The 16,573-nt window shown below is 40.5% G+C and overlaps 1 protein-coding gene across 1 annotated transcript; it reads right to left on the reverse strand.

Annotated features, from left to right (window-relative positions):
- Positions 1-5,531: 5,531 nt before the first annotated feature.
- On the reverse strand, positions 5,532-11,949 carry LOC117850100 (uncharacterized). Its single transcript, XM_034731889.2, has 13 exons — positions 11,265-11,949; positions 9,414-9,588; positions 9,183-9,266; positions 8,865-9,106; positions 8,554-8,791; positions 7,853-7,932; positions 7,690-7,774; positions 7,430-7,561; positions 7,229-7,342; positions 6,886-6,933; positions 6,431-6,515; positions 6,254-6,310; positions 5,532-6,170 (listed from the first exon to the last, which is right to left on the reverse strand). Exons 1-13 carry the CDS (start codon positions 11,501-11,503, stop codon positions 6,031-6,033), a joined length of 1,719 nt encoding a protein of 572 aa, XP_034587780.1. The 5' UTR covers positions 11,504-11,949; the 3' UTR covers positions 5,532-6,030.
- Between the last annotated feature and the right edge of the window lie 4,624 nt (positions 11,950-16,573).

Consider the following 16,573-nt stretch of genomic DNA (forward strand, 5'->3'; position numbering starts at 1 on the left):
GGTTCAAATCATATTAGACTTCTTTCGGAAATCCACATTTTCAAGTTTGCATTCTGAGACAGTCAGCTAGCGCTTATATTTCCGCACTTGAAATATTCTTGTACATAGTAGATGTTACTTTGCTTTTAATAGACAACATATTCTTTGTGCAGCGTGGATATCTAGATTGGGATTTCTACCGCAGCATTAATAATACGTACGAACAAGACCTAGCATATGTACAGTACTTTGAAGAGGTAGCGAAGCAGACCAAGGTATCATTGATTCGATTGAAGTGTAAACTACTGATCACATTATCTTTGGTCTAATAGTCTTCTTTTCATATGACAGTGGGTTGAAGATTATCTGGGAGACAGCACAATTCAGGTAAGCATTCCCAAAGAAAGCCTTTAGTGCTTAATAAACTGTTGTGCAATGTAAATTGATGTTGTAGTGACACATGGTGCATGGGAACTTTTTTGTTGTTCAGTGGGAAAGAATTAGAGGTGTGGCTTACATGCAAGCACTGGATATTGCAGCAAGCTTTCCCGATGTTTCCCCATTTTTAGTTTCCTACGGTTTCCCAGTAATGACACCTTGCTTACTTGCTAATTTTGTTGTTGAGAAGTGTTGATATATTGGAATTTGACATTCTATCCTTTAATGCAGGAGTATATCTGTAGCATTTTGTCTGATTATTCTCGCAAGGGATTAGATGGTCTCTATTTTGAGATTTGGAAGCGGGTTGCTAAAGGAAAAGTTAGTACCTCAGTATGCACAACTAAGCAACCCACATTGCTCTCCATTTCTGTTGGTGTCTTGCTTTGCATTCTTATACATATGCATGCTTGCTAAGGGACATATTTGTTTACCTCAATTTCTTTCAGATGAGTTTCGAAGAAGCTTTGTTGGAAATACATAGCAAAGACATGTTTCCCTTGCGCAGTTCTGATATTAAACATGAGCTTGAAAACACTCCATGCAGATTCCGAATAAAAGATTATGCAAGTTCCTTCTCTTATTACCATTTCCCTAATTCTTTTGTGTATATTTTTTTTCAATTAGTTCATCTAGATACTTATGTTGTCTGTTCCTTTTTCCAGTATGATGCCCATGTGGCTGGCATTGACAAAATGATAAGCTGGTCTGCATGGGATCCTTGCCCTACTGCTACTGGAAATAAATTCTTTACACTGATGGAACTTCTGTCTTTTCAGGCTGCAGATGATAAAGTTCGTCAGTTGATAAGAGAGACAATAGTAAGTTGACTGATTTCCATGGCAAGCAATTGTACTGTAGCTATAGAATTTTTACTAGTTGATTATGGCTTTTAATGCTGTCTGGAAATTGGCTTTATTTTGCTAAAGCTGAGGCTGAATTTTATCTTCAGGCTTCAACTTTAAACCCAAAGTTCTATTTGGATTATGCCAGGAAAAAGTTGGATATTGCAAGAGAGATTGATTTGATTCCCAAAGGTACGTAGACTTTCAACAGGCACGCACCTTTTAGGTTTAATAATAAATATGTAGTTTCTCAATTACTATTGTGATTTACTAGGAAGGGGAGGTTCTGAATCACTATCATAAGAGGAGGGGTCCCTCCACAGGGCTATGGAGACAATGGTGAAACAAAGGCGGTAATGTGGCTGTTAGAAAGAAATTGTGACTTTATTTAGTCTTATGGGTTTTGAGATTGTTTTTATGTAGTATAATAGTTTATATTGTGCTGAGATGTCTACTATCCAGCATATCCTTGGCAGCCGATATAATATAACCTACACTGAGATTGATGCATCAGCCAAGGCGTAGTACTTCAATCCTCAGTTTTAGAAAGTGTTTTCAGATCAACCATTTGTGACTCGATAACAGTTAAACATGTGTTTATGAGCTTATCAAATTTGATTTTAACCTTTGGGTCTTGAGTTGGACTATAAATTGTTGTAACATGTACTCCCTCCTTCCACAACAAATGTAAGGACTGTTTTAAGCCTGTTATACTCCTTCCACAATAAATATAATCACAGCCGGTGAACATGCTTGAATGCTTGATTAGCAGCCATGTGATGATTTGTTTCCTAATACCTATAATATTTTTTTATTTATAGATAAAATTTAAGCCTCGGAATCTCTTATATTTACAGACGGTGTGAATAGCGTTGTTTATCTACAGTGGCTGTGGTTTGAACTTTACTGTTACTTTCTTTTACAAAATGCCAATAGCTACGAAGTAGTACAGTAATAATTTAACAGATTTCCTATCTCTACCAACGCCATGTTAGAGTCACGCAATTTGTACTGTACAAGGCTATACTTGGGAATAAAAGGTACTGTACAAGGCTGTACAAGGCAATTTGTACGAAGTAGTTTTTTATTTGTAGGGAGAAGAACCGAGATCGCTTGGCAATGCAAGGGAGACGATGACGAAACAAAACTTAAAATGGACAGCTAAAGAAGGTTATCGGTGCTAGTGATCATATTTGTAATATCATCCGATGAGATGTGCTACTATTTATCCAGTGTATCTGGACTGCCGGTGTAAATTGACTAGTAAGGCTATGGGGACATTGTAGTCGCTGATCCAATTTTATTATCAGTGCTCCCTGAACGTCTCAGACTAGAAAACCTTCGTCAATGGACACACGAATCGTTGGGTTAGAGTTTCTTTTTTTAACGATCCAAGCAGGAAACGTACTGATTACATTGATAAAGAAGAAAGCGCAGATTGAGCAAACAACAATCCCGTTGGGTCAGAATTAGGATCCGAAACTTGAGCCTCGAGCGGGAATGTTATATATCGCGCGCGTCGATGAACTATCTGTAGCTTCCATTCTTCCTCCTAGACACTTTTTAGTGGCCCAAGGGCGGCACGAGCATGAGTGACTTTTATGCAAGTCCAAAAGGAATTTTAGTCGGTGTGAGATTAGGTTGCAAGCTGCTTCAATTGCAGGGGGGTTGGACCGAGTTAAGCCACGACTGGTCGCCCATTGGACGAGTGTGTGACCCGTTTGACTTACCTTTCCTAGCGCTGCACCAATTCAGGCACAACCTTAAAAAAAATATTGATATGCATGGAAGCGCAGCGCACGTGCATGCAGCCAGGCGGGAAGGTCCCTTTCTAATGACATCGCGCTGATGTTAGCAAAAAATATTAGTTGTATTCTTTAATAAGCATTACTCTCTCATCAAGGATCCATTTTCAAATGTGTTTTCACCATCGTGTTTCTTGTGGTGAGATCTACAAAACAAGACTAATGTTGAATATATTTTGAAGTTGTTTTATGTGACTGTCAACTTATAATGTATGTATACTATCAACATATATATCAAATGTGTAGCAACTTATATATTAAACTTACATGAAGACTAATTGACAACTTATACAGAGACAAGTTAACAAATTATGCAAAGATCATGTATCAACTTATTTATAGACTATGTAACAACTTATATTACATGTCTAATGTCGTTGATCAAATTTATACCGAGACAAATGTAATCACTTAGGTAAAAGCTGTGTACACCACTTCCGCGCATCTAAAATAACAACTCAGGTAAAGACAATGTGGCAACTTATGCAGATACTTCAGGTAATGGCATTAGGTTCAAAATTATTTGCATAGCAACTTACATGAAGGTTTGAATATAAGTTGCTACATATGATTAGTTAACTAACCAACGTATGCAATACATGGTTAACGGTGGCAACAAGCTGAAGCCCAAACAGCCCAACAAAATATCTATTGTACAAAAAAGCTAACCAGGCAGGCTAATCTACTGTCTTACTCGTGGCCCAACTCGCTAGCAGAATAGCCCGCAGCCCTGCAGGTGGTCAATAAACGATCCAGCGCTAGCTGCGAAGGCCAATAAACGCCAGCCCATATAAATGCGTGCTGTGCAGGCCAATAAAATACTGAACAGGACATGGGCCGCATGGGGTCGCGTCTACAGCTTGAGTGCGATACCGCGCGCGATAGACTCTTCCTTTTGGTTTGGTTGGGGAGATCGGGGAACTCCATCTAGATGGGCTGAAAACACCGGCCGCCCACGGCCCACCTCTGTTCACTCGAACAAGTCACAGGTGACGGGCATTGACCAAATCCAATCTGCCGCTTTCCTCTATTTTATTGAAATGTGTATTTTTTTACTAAAAAATTAGCCTAAATCATCACCAAATAAAAAATTAGCCTAAATCATCACCAATTAAAGTTCATCGTAGACGTAAATGGAACTGAGTTAAGCTGTAATAAATTGAACCTAGTTTGATGAACAATCTATTTATAATGGTCATTCGACTTTTATTACTTAGTGGATTCAGATATACCAAAAGAGCCGGAACTGATAAAACAGATGGCATTAGGAATAAAATATCGAAAATTAGAATTTATAAAAGGGATAGTTGATAATAGAAGATAATGGTCTTTGAAAAAACGTCATTGACATCCTAATAAAAGTCGTGTTGCAAAGTGAGCCATCAATTTATGAGCCTTAACCTCGTATGTCTACAAGAAAATAATCGAGTCATGGCACCGGTCTGCAGGTGCAGCATGACAAAAAGATAATATATGATCTGATTTTGTCAATCCAAGTGACAGACGGGGTCTTGAATAGAATTGGGTTTTTTTTCCATGGACACTATGAAAGTGTGATTTTGTCGACCCCTCACTATAAATCGGGCAGCGTGAGCAGCTCTGGTGGCCGCGGCCGCCAGCTGCCCAGCAGCGCCTGCTGCATGAGGGAGCTCGCGGGCTATGGCGGCGCCTGCTGCTGGAGGACGGGGATGGGAGGCAGCCGATGCTGCCAGACTGCCGAAGGGCTCGTCGAGCAGAGGCCAACGGGTAGGTGCGGTTGCTGTTGGAGAGGGCAGCCGCATGCTAGCTTCTGAGCGAGGCCACGGGCAGGTGCACGTCGAGCAGAGGCCAACGGCGCACAGACGTAGCTTGGCTTTTTTTTTTCCAGCGGAGCTTCACTTCTTTTGCTCTTTTTTTTTTCCAGCGGAGCTTCACTTCTTTTGTACAACGAGCAGAGGATGAGATGGGAAAAGACAGCGGGGGTCGATGGGTGGGACCCACACCAAGGTAACTTTGGTCATTTTATCAGGCGCTCTCTCTTCCTAGGCCAGAGAAATGTTTTTTTTTTAATGACAAACGGTGTGCTGTGCACAAATACAAGATTTCAGGGTGTCCAAGAGCCTAAATCGACGAGTGAGGTGCTCCACGCAAAACAATACTTTCACAGTGTCCTGTGGAAAAAAATACAAGAATTCAGGATGTCCAAGAGCCTAAATCGACGAGTGAGGTGCTCCACGCAAAACAACACTTTCACAGCGTCCGGTGAAAAAAAAACCCAATAGAATATTATTCGATAGCAAATCTAACCAAGAGCCTACAAAATTGTGAAAAATAGATCACAGTTAATCTGGAAAATGAAAAAGAGCACCGACAGAATACATTTGAAGGGAGGAAAATAAGATCCATATTTGTTCAAAGCAAAAAACTAATTTCACAAAAATGAGCTAAAAGTGAATTGACATGCATATAAGACATTATAAGGAGCTAGATCAAATATAATATTGTAACTCAGTATAAAACTTGCAATTCTTTTACATGGTAAGGATATCATTTGGAGTACAACTTGCTTGATTCTCAAACTCAATTTCTTTACATTGTCGCAAATCTTACAACAATTATATCGAAATGCAGATTTCTGCGCAGGAAAACGGAACTGGCAGCACACCCCATGGCATGCTCCAATGAACGAATGAATCTCAGCAACACATAGAATCCAAGAATTTACAGGAGAGAACAAATACCTCCCTCTCTATGACAACCAATCTGCCAGATTGTTGGCAAAGAAACTTTTAAAAACCCATTAACAATGTACAGGATGGAGTGCTGCCATATTAGATGGCTGTTCAAGGGCAAACTTGATAGAGCTCTTCCTCTGAATAACCACTTGATTCTGCAGATTGCCATCCATCTGTGTGTGCAAGGTTAAGTCTTGATTTTCTCAGGCCCAGCTTACAGGTGACAGGTGCCAAAAAAACATGCACCTGCTACCTATGCCGTGCTTGGGAATCCTCAGAAGACATGCTGGAGTGAGGTGAGGGCTCGAGGCTCTCCGGCAACTCCAATTGTGTGGGTAATAGGTTCAAGAAACTGCCTTCAGAAGTCTGGTCTTCACTATCAGCAGTCTCTGCACAGATGCTCGTGAATGCAGTGTAAATGCTATGAAAAAAATTATCCACAAAAACTCATGAGAGCATTAAGGATAGTTACCAAATAATGATTTGATGGTTGGTCGCTTTGGCTTGTTGCTCTTTTTCTTTAGCTCAGCTGCAATGTGAGAAAGGAAAATAGTTCAAAAAAGATGTGTAATTCAAAGATACCACCCAAGCTTGGGAAATTATTAAACTAGGGAAAAGTGAATGAGCAAAGATAGGAACTATTTCCAACCAATTCCTGGAAGTTCAGGATCATTCACTATTTCAAAGTTCTTGTAGGTATATCCAACAAAGTTCACATCCTTGGAAGAAAGCATCTGCATAAAGGAACAAAATCAGTTACCATATCCAAAGATGATTTTAGGTGCAGTTGTGGTTCTCATGATACAAAAAGCATGAAAATAATTTCTTTAAAAATCTGCATTACAGATTTTGAAAGCAAAAGAGGTAATGGCGTAAGTGTGAAATCTTGATATCGCCTAAATGTGAAATCCTAAGACTGAAATCTTGATATCGCCTAAAACGTGGAAAAAAAAGAAAATCTTGTTATTAAACTGCCCAGTTCCTTAATGTACTGATTTTTATACTTTGGACAAGATTGACCGAGGAAAAAAAACACAAAAATCTAGTCTTCCTGTAAGATTGAAAATAGAAGCAAATGCATTCCAAGAACCTTGAAAACATTACCTTTCTCCAAGGACCTGCCTTTGATGAAGTTTGCATTGGAGGTGCAGTCTGTAAAAATACCAAATGCATAAAGGTAAGTAATCAACAGCAACTGGAGACCAGACTGCAAGGGGTCAAGAACTAATATATTTTATACACCATCCTAGTTGCCACTTTTCACTGTCTTGCAGTACATTGTCTGCGCAATATCATTTAAGCAAGCAGAATGTAGAGCACAATCTACAGCAAATATATGAGGCTCAACTAATAATATCTCAGAATAGAAGAAAATACGCAAGCTTCCAGGCCGTTAACACTACAGAGGAACAGTTGGAATTGTAGCTGCATGAGAATAGAACCTCACCTCTTCAAATTTTTCAAAGTTCTGTGTGTCCAACTCATCATTAACCTCAGGAATGAAAGCTGCTTCCATCTGATACAGTTTCTCCCACTCAACACTTCCAAGCCATGGATGTGCCTGCATGAACACATTGTGCCATCCATTGTGAAATGTTCAAAAATCAAAAGTATGTAGCACCGCGCGAATCATCTGAGTAATGCTGACCTTTATCTCATGTGCACCTTTTGTTCCAAGTCTCTGATCCACATTACACAATAACTTGCCAATGAGATCTTTAGCTTCTGGTGAAAGTCTGGCCTCTTCAGGGAATTTTAGATGACTTCTCCAATTCACTATCTGCAAAATTGCATTCATGAAGTGTCTAAGAAGAATTCAAAAGCAAAAGCACAGTTTTTCTTGCAAGGACATGACTTAGCATTATGCAACACTTCAATAATTGGCAAAGAAGCAGCACATAAGCTTACCTTCCTACATGTTGACATTGGATCTTCAGAATAAAATGGTGGATATCCCACAAGCATTTCATACATTATGGCACCAAGTGACCACCTATGAAAATTGAAAAGTTAACATAAGAAAAATGGAAACCATAGGGCATGCAATGCACAAGTTCAAATCAAAACTAACCAGTCACATTCCATCCCATATCCTTTCTTCAAAAGTACCTCAGGTGCAATGTAATCAGGTGTACCAACAGTAGAGTAAGCCTATAAATTGCACAAAACCATGTACATAAATACAGAGAGTCAAGTATACGAAACAGAACCAAGCATGAGTTTTAAGCAAATGACCACTCCAAGTCATTCCATCTGTAATTTACTGGGGAATACATCATTTTTTGAAAAGCTGGAATACATTTCATCTTAGGTGGAATTTAAATTTCTCCATGTATCTTAGGTGCAAACTGCAAAGTTCAAAGGCAAGAATATCTCAAAATTTTCCACCTTTCCCTCATACAATCATGCTTCACGTATATAATAGTCAAGTATCCTAGATGTTGACTTCTTATAGCCTGATTAGTTCATTAGTGCTCTTTATAACTACTAGCCTACCCCAAAGACTTCATTGTTGTTGTACTAGTGCTCTTTATAGCTACATTGTGTAAGAAATGTCACGGCAAGGTCATAGTCTGGAGCTTGCCTACTATAAGCTATCCACACACATATACATAAGAAAGACCCTCCGTAGAACAATATTTGTGCTGGCAAGCAGACACAAGTTAATTTATTCTGTAGTAGAGTTGTGTATTAAAGTAGCAGCCAAAATTCGTATTGCTGCATCTACCATGAAATGACAGGAGTCAAATGCTTATATAGCTAAGCACCTACCAACATCCGTCTATTCTTCTGCCAATGCATTAGTTGTTCCTGTTGTGTCCGCCTGGGAGCAGTACAGTTACTTGATTGCTTATCACCATCTGATGATGGATTGGTGCTCTTTCCCACTGCATAGTCAAGGTCACTCAGGTTTGGGAAGCTACTGCTATCTAGAGGTTTACATAAGCCAAAATCTGAAAGCTTCAAGTGGCCACTTCGGTCTAGCAACAAATTGTCCGGCTTGATATCCCTGGAAAGGTACAACAACGATTGAATGACGAATTACGATTTCCTATATAGTGGTACTTCTTATTGAATATTACCTATGAATATAACTGTGTTTGTGAATGGATTCAATTGCTAGTATTGTCTCTGCGACATAGAACCTAGATTCATCCTCTGTCAGTGTGTCCTTGCGCATGAGTAAAGTCATCATGTCACCACCAGGAAGATACTCCATGATGAGGTACAGAAATTCATCATCTTGAAATGAGCAGTAAAGCTTAACAATATAAGCACTATCAACCTCTGCAAGGAGGTTTCTTTCAGCTCTCACATGCTCAACCTAAAAATAAAACATTATAAAAAGATAAGCTGGTGGATTATCCGGTATAGTTACTAGGGCTAGCATCACGGAGTACCTGGCCTCTTCGTAACATTTCAGACTTCTTTAGCTTTTTCATTGCATACACATTGGATGTAGCTTTTTCTCTACAAAGTCTCACCTGCAAAATACCAGTGTCGAGGTAAGCAGCTGGCAGACACAGAAAACATTATTGTGAGAAATTCCCTGCATGTACTAACTCAGATCTCTCGAGGTATTGAGTAAACTGATGTTTATTACAAAAAGGGCAAGTCAAACTATTTGTTACCTCCCCAAATGCACCTCTCCCAATAATGGTTAGCAATTCAAAATCATCAACACCCATTTTATGCCTTCGTAGGCGCATGTATTCTGTCTCCTTTTTTTCTAAATCTTTCAGGATATTATTTTGCTCCTCTTCAGATACATCGGCATCTGCTAGCTTCCTCTCCAACATCCAACGCCTAAAATATGGGTTGACGTCAAAATGGGTAGTAGTAAACAAAACAGGAATTCAACAATACAAGTCATGCCAAAGTGTGATCCAGAAACAATATATAGCAGTTTAGTAAGGCCTACGCCAGTCTTAAAGAAGACAGGCGGTCAAGCATAAAATATGGAAAAAAAAGAGAACTGTGAAGAGCCAAGAAGTTGCTGCTACAAAAATCCGGAGCCAAGACCCATTTGAAGATAGAACATCTAGATTTCATATCAAAGTACGGAAGGTGACGGCATGTTGTTTTTCACTACTTCCATGATTCAAATGAAGCTACATGTCTTAGCAGTGCCCATGCAAGCTAAAGGTCGTACTGAAAGGAATTTGAGATATCCTCAGCTATCAACTAGTTGCAATTTTATTTCCTTCTCCATGGGTAGATTTTATCCTCAATTTCTCATTATTGGCCATAAGTTGTATTTATCCCCCCATTAATATTCATCATACCTTCTATCTTCTTTGGTTAATCTGTTTTTGCAGTCTAATGTAAGATCTAAAGTTTGTAAGCTTTTGCAAGCAGATGAAATATAATAGACCTACATAACGCAACCCCAGCTTTCCTAAAAGAGGACACAGACAACCTAATAATAGTAACGCTTTGCAATCAATAGGAGCCTGAGTCCAACTCTAGGTTGTACCACTACACAACTAGATTGATTTGCCAGCACAGCAGTTACAGTAATGTCTATGTGACAAAATGACACTTAAAATTTGCTGTCACTTTTCAAGAACATCTACTATTAGACAAAGCAATGGAATTATGCAATTTGGCGTTCCATAACACAAAACTGGAGCTGATGTTCCCATTTATCTCCTTGCATGTTCCAGAAATGGCAACAATCTACTTGATGATATGCACCTTCTACCATACCAAAATTAGGATCATTTCACTCGTAATCCCAAAAGCACCAGGGGTATTCATTATTCATGGCATATGCACTCAGTTGAAAACATCCCCACCATGCTGTAACGCGCCAAAACTCAATCCATGGACAATAACTGTTCTAGAATGCGCCTAGCTCCCCTAGGCTGGCACCTAAGTTGACGAAGGAGCTCCGTGCACCTGGTGCCTAGTGCATTTCAGAACATAGCAGACAAGCAGTCATGAACCTGAAAGAGGCTAGAGGTGTGTACCATTCACCTCTCCTCCAAAATGTGACCATGGGCGCAGCAATGTAGCCCAACATATCCAAAATTAGACATCTGCATCCTAAAATAAGCACATGCACTAGAAGCAAGAACAGTCAATAGTCAAAACTAGCTGGAAGCTTTCAGGGGCAATTATATCACAGTACATTTCCACAACAATGCAGCCAGCTTAAATCGATACTAGCACATGATCACAGAAAAAAAAATCTAATAGTTCAGCAATGCAAGCAAAATCAAGCAAATGATATTAGTACATCTCCGCAACAATGCAGCCAGCTTCCAGCTACCGGCGTACGATCAAAGGTGGGGAGAAAAATCTAAGAGCTCCACGATTTTCTACCAAAATCGAGCACAAATCCGCGCCCACTGATAGGAAGACTCCGCACCAACTGCACTCAAATCACCGAGCAGGGACACGCATTGCCATCTCCAAGCCGCGGAACCCACGAGCCGGGCGGGAAGGGAACTGGACTGGACTGGACTAAGTGGACTGACCTCTCCTTGCGCTCCTGGAGCGACTTCATCTGCGTCTTGTAGTGGTTCTCGATGTACTGCTTGGCCGCCGCCACCTTCTGCTTGGTGGCGCTGGACAGCGCCTCCTCCCCGGTTCCCGCCCCAGCCGCGGCGGACATCCTCGCGGACCCGCCGGTGGGCGACCCCGCCGGCTTGCCGCCCCGGTCCCGGTCCTTGTCCCGCGGCTGCAGCTTCTGGAGCCAGCTCCGTGCGGAATCCATGTGGCGGGCGGGCGGGCGGGGCGTCGTGTCGGCGGCGGGGCGGGATCGGATCAGCGCCGAGGGGGCGCCATTCGGCGGCGGGGCCGGCTGGTGAGTGGGTGCCGTGCGGGGGTCCCGCCGCGTCCCCCGCGGGATCTCCGGATCTGGTGGTTGCGCTAGGGTTCGGGCGCTCGGCGCGGGAGGCACGGGCACGAGCGCCGCGCGAGTTGCCCGGGATAAAATTTTGCGCTCGAGGCAAGTGGGGGTGGTGGCGGGGTGGCGGCTGCCTCCTGCCTGCCTGGCTGCTGCTGCTGCTGCTTCGATTCCGCTTCGATTCGCGGCTGCGGCTGCGGGAGGCAGCGGGGGGGCAGTGGCAGCGGCAGCGGCGGCGGCGGCGGCAGCAGCGCGGAGCACGCGGCGGCCACGTTGGCGGAGAGAGACGGGGCCGCCCAATTATTACGACGTGCCGTGCCGCTCTGTTTCGCATCGTCGCTATCGTAGCGTTGCGTTCAAAAGAAAGAGGGCGCGTGTGTTTTTCGTGCTTAGCCCCCTAAGATTATGTTACAACTAAAAATAGTACTCCCTCCGTTTTTAAATACCGTTAACTTTTTTTATTTAATTGACTATTCATTTTTTTACAAATATTTTTGACAATGGACATAATGATACACATTTTACTTTAGTTAAATGGTTAAAGTTGAAGTAAAAAGTTAACAACGTTATATATTTAAGAGCAGAGGGAGTATTTTAGTTAAATGGTTAAAGTTGAAGTAAAAAGTTAACAACGTTATATATTTAAGAGCAGAGGGAGTATTTGAGATGCTACGATGGATTAGAAGTTTCACCGTGAAGTTTTTTTTTGTTTGTTTTTCATGAATCCCGAGTGATGATAGTAAAACTCAATGCGGTATCCAAGCTAGCGATGACAAAGGGAGTATATGAATGTATGATTCGCACACTACTAGAAAACTGATCTTTCATCCCTAATTTTAATACCGGTTAGATTTAAACCCGGTACTAATACTAAGATAGTATTAGTACCGGTTGCAAAGGATATTGCCTGGAACGCACCATGAGGACCCTTTAGTGCCGGTTGGGGGCAACAACCGGTACTGAAGAGTGAGCATTAGTACTGGTTGCAGCCACCAACCGGTACCAATGCTCCACGCACCATTTAGTACCGGTTGTTGACATCAACTGGTACTAAAGAGGGCACCTTCTAGTACCGGTTGCTACCACCAACCAGTACTAGTGTGGCAACCTCCTCTAGTACCAGTTTGAGGCACCAACCGGCACTAGAGGTCACCCTGTTAGTACCGGTTGGTGACCTCAATTGGTAGTAATTTTCTTTCTATAAATACCTATTTTTTTCATTCAGCCCGAGCCAAATCCTCCAGCTCGAGCTTCACCCTGTCCATGGAGCCATAGGGGGAGGTTTTGCCAGATTTGTGATAATTTCTTGGGAATCACTCATTCAACTGTTTTAAAGGTTAGAAACTTTATCCTCCCTTGATACATGGTTAGTACACTAAGTTTTATACTTTAGAGTTAGAGCAATTTGTGATTTTTAAAATAAGATACAGTGGGAAAATTTTTCATTTATATAAATGTGTTATTTAGGGGATTTCACTCATTCAAGTGTTTTAAACTTCATCATCCCTTGATATATGGTTAGTACACTAAGTTTTATGCTTAAAAGTTAGAGTATTTTATGATTTTTATAATAATGTACAATGGGAAAAAATTTCATCTATATGAATGTGTTATTTAGAGCTCATATTTGTGATTTGTCAAATAAGCTACAAAATTTTGGCTGTCATGATTCGTACTAGTCAAAGAAATTGATGAGGTTAGAGGAATAATTTCATAGTTTAGTAGTTTTCAAATAAAGGTACGTAATTAATCATTTTTAGAATAAACTACAATGGAGAAAATTTTCATTTATATGTTATGTTTGAGCTAAATAAATTATGTGGAAAATATAGAATTTTTTCATAATTTAGTCATTTGCAAATATGAGCTAAATAAATTATGTTCATTTCTCGCTAATTCAAGAATTTTTCTATATTCTCTAGCTATTCAACATTTTTATTACAATTTTCACAGCTCAAGCTTCACCCTATCCATAGCGCCATAGGGGAGGTGCTACTGGATTTGTGACCATTTCTTGGGGGTTGCAATCATTCAAGTGTTGTAAAGGTTAGAAACTTCATTCTCCATTGATACATGGATAGTAAACTTCAAAAATCAATCCATGTGTATATACTTAGTAAAATTAGATTAAGTATTTCAATTTATTTTCTATTAGAAACTTCATTCTTCGTTGATACATGGATAGTAAACTTCAAAAATCAATCTATGTGTATATACTTAGTAAAATTAGATTAAGTATTTCAATTTATTCTCTTATAGTTCAAAAACCAATCCATGTGTAATATTTTGTAAATGGATCAGCAATGAATGTACAACGCAAACAAATGTTCCATGGAGTACATTAATGGGTTGTGTGATTTTCTTGACTAGGCCGAATGCAACAAACTGTCGTTCAGTTTCATTTGTTGTCCGTACAGAAATTGCAAAAATGAGAAAGATTACTCATCCAGCAAGACCATCACGCCCACATATACAGTTCTTGATTCATGGCAAACTATTTGGTTTGGACAAGCACGGAGAAAGAGAAGTTATGATGGATGATGATGATGAAGAAGAAGATGACAAGATTCCTGACTCGGTTGAAAGAAGTGCCTTTGTAGATGCTCCAATGGGCGAGGCAAAAGAAGAGATGGGCGAGGCAGAAGGTCCTCTCGATGAGTTAGGTCAGGTGTTGCGAGATGCAAAGAAAAACTGCGAGAATGTGAAGGAGTAAAACTATTTGAGCGTATGTTAGATGATCATAAGAAATTGTTGTGCCCAAATTGCAAACAGGAGCGCAAAAAGTTAGATACCACACTGGAAATGCTGCAATAGAAGGTAAGAAATGGAGTTTCTGACAAGAGTTTTGATGAGTTAGCGAAAATCATAAAAAACATGCTTCCCGAGGGGAACAAATTGCCGTCCTCAACGTACGAAGAAAAAAGTTGTCTTCCCTCTGGGTTTGGAGGTACAAAAGATACATGCATAATCTAATGACTGTATCCTCTATCAGGGTAAAGACTATGAGAAATTGGAGGCTTGTCCTGTGTGCAAAGCACTGCGTTATAAAATCAGGCGAGATGACCCCGGTGATGATGAGGGGGAGGCCATCAAGAAGAAAGTTTCTGCGAAGATAATGTTATATTTTCCTATAGTACCACAGTTGAAGCGATTGTTCAGAAACAAGGCACATGCAAAGTTGATGTGTTGGCACAAAAAAGAAAATGTAAGCAAAATGAAATGAACAGACACCCCACTGATGGGTTCCAGTGGAGAACAGTTGATAGTCTATTTTTCGAGTTTGAAAAGGATGCAATGAACATATGGTTTAGTTTTATGTACAGATGGATTCAATCCATTCGGAGAGTTCAGTAGTGGTCATAACATTTAGCTTGTGACTTTATATATGTTCAACCTTCCGCCATGGTTGTGCATGAAGCGGAAGTTTATTATGATGTCGATAATTATCCAAGACCCAAAACAACCTAGCAACGACATTGATGTTTACTTAAAACCGTTGGTTGATAAACTTCTATTGTTATGGAAGGAAAAAAGTGTACGTGTGTGGAACAAGGACAAAAAGGAGACATTTAATCTATGAGCATTGTTGTTCGTAACCATCAATGATTGGCCGGCGCTTGGTAATCTGTCCGAACAATCAAACAAGAGATTCTGAGCTTGCACGCATTGTTTAAATGATACTTGCAGTATGTATTTGAAGCACTGCAAGAAGGTCATGTATACGGGTCATCGTCGATTTCTTCCTAATAAGCACGCTTTAAGAAAGAAAATGAAGCATTTTGAAGGGAAGGAAAAAGAAGGTACTAAGCCACTTCACCATAATGGTAAACATGTATTTTCTATGATAAAGGATGTGAGGGTAGTCTTTGGCAAGGGTTCTGGTAGCCAACCTATTCCGAACTACGAGGACGGACATGCACCCATGTGGAAGAAAAGATATATATTTTGGGAGCTATCTTATTGGGAAGTTTTGAGGTCGGTAATGCAATTGATGTAATGCACCTGATGAAAAATCTCTGCATGAACGTCTTTGGCTTCCTGGGTGTATATGGAAAGGCAAAGGATACACTTGAAACATGTCGGGACCTAAAACGTATGAATCAAACGAGATGCCCTACATCCAGAAAAAAGAGATAATGGGCATTACTTGCATTCTTCCGGTTACACTCTTAGCAAAAAAGAGAAAAAAAGTATGTTTGAGTGCTTGAATAGTATTAAGGTCCCATCAGGCTATTCCTCGAATATAAAGGCATTAATAAATTTTAAATAGAAAAATTCAGAAATCTAAAGTCCATGATTGTCATATCCTCATGACACAATTGCTGCGTGTTGCACTGAGGGGTATTTTTTCAGAGAATGTGAGAATGGCAATCATGAAATTATGTGCATTTGTCAACATGATTTCAATGAAGAAAATTCATCCAGACAATTTACGGAAGCTGTAGAATGACGTGGTGCAATGAGTTGTCAGTTTTGAAATAGTTTTCCCACCTTCCTTCTTTAATATCATGACCCACTTCTAGTCCACCTTGTTGAAGAGATTTTTGTCTTGGTTCTATATTTCTACATAATATGTTCCCTTTCGAGAGATTAATGGCAATTCTGAAGAAGTATGTTCGTAACCGTGCCCGTCCAGAAGGAAGCATCGCCAAGGGATATGGAACAGAGGAGGTAATTGAGTTTTGTGTTGACTTTATGGATGATCTGAGTTCGATTGGAGTCCCTGTATCACGCTATAAGGGGAGACTGAAGGGAAAGGGCACACTAGGGAGAAACGCTCGGATAGACATCGACGAGGAGATATTACGTAAAGCACACTTCACGGTTTTGCAGCAATCATCCCTGATCGCTCCATACATGGAGGAGCACATGGCTAATGTACTGTTTTCAAACCAATAGAAGACTGAGGCCTGGATTACTCGTCGTCACATTGAAACT

Source organism: Setaria viridis, chromosome 3 (assembly GCF_005286985.2).
Source record: "Setaria viridis chromosome 3, Setaria_viridis_v4.0, whole genome shotgun sequence".
NCBI classification, from domain to species: Eukaryota; Viridiplantae; Streptophyta; class Magnoliopsida; order Poales; family Poaceae; genus Setaria; species Setaria viridis.

Excerpts from the sequence above, each read along its gene's own strand:
- LOC117850100 (XM_034731889.2), bottom strand. The coding sequence starts at position 11,503 with ATGGATTCCGCACGGAGCTGGCTCCAGAAGCTGCAGCCGCGGGACAAG. Across the intron at positions 9,267-9,413 it reads GGAGAGGTGCATTTGGGGAG|GTGAGACTTTGTAGAGAAAA; the intron begins GTAACAAATAGT and ends GGTATTTTGCAG. Across the intron at positions 8,792-8,864 it reads AAACACAGTTATATTCATAG|GGATATCAAGCCGGACAATT; the intron begins GTAATATTCAAT and ends GTACCTTTCCAG.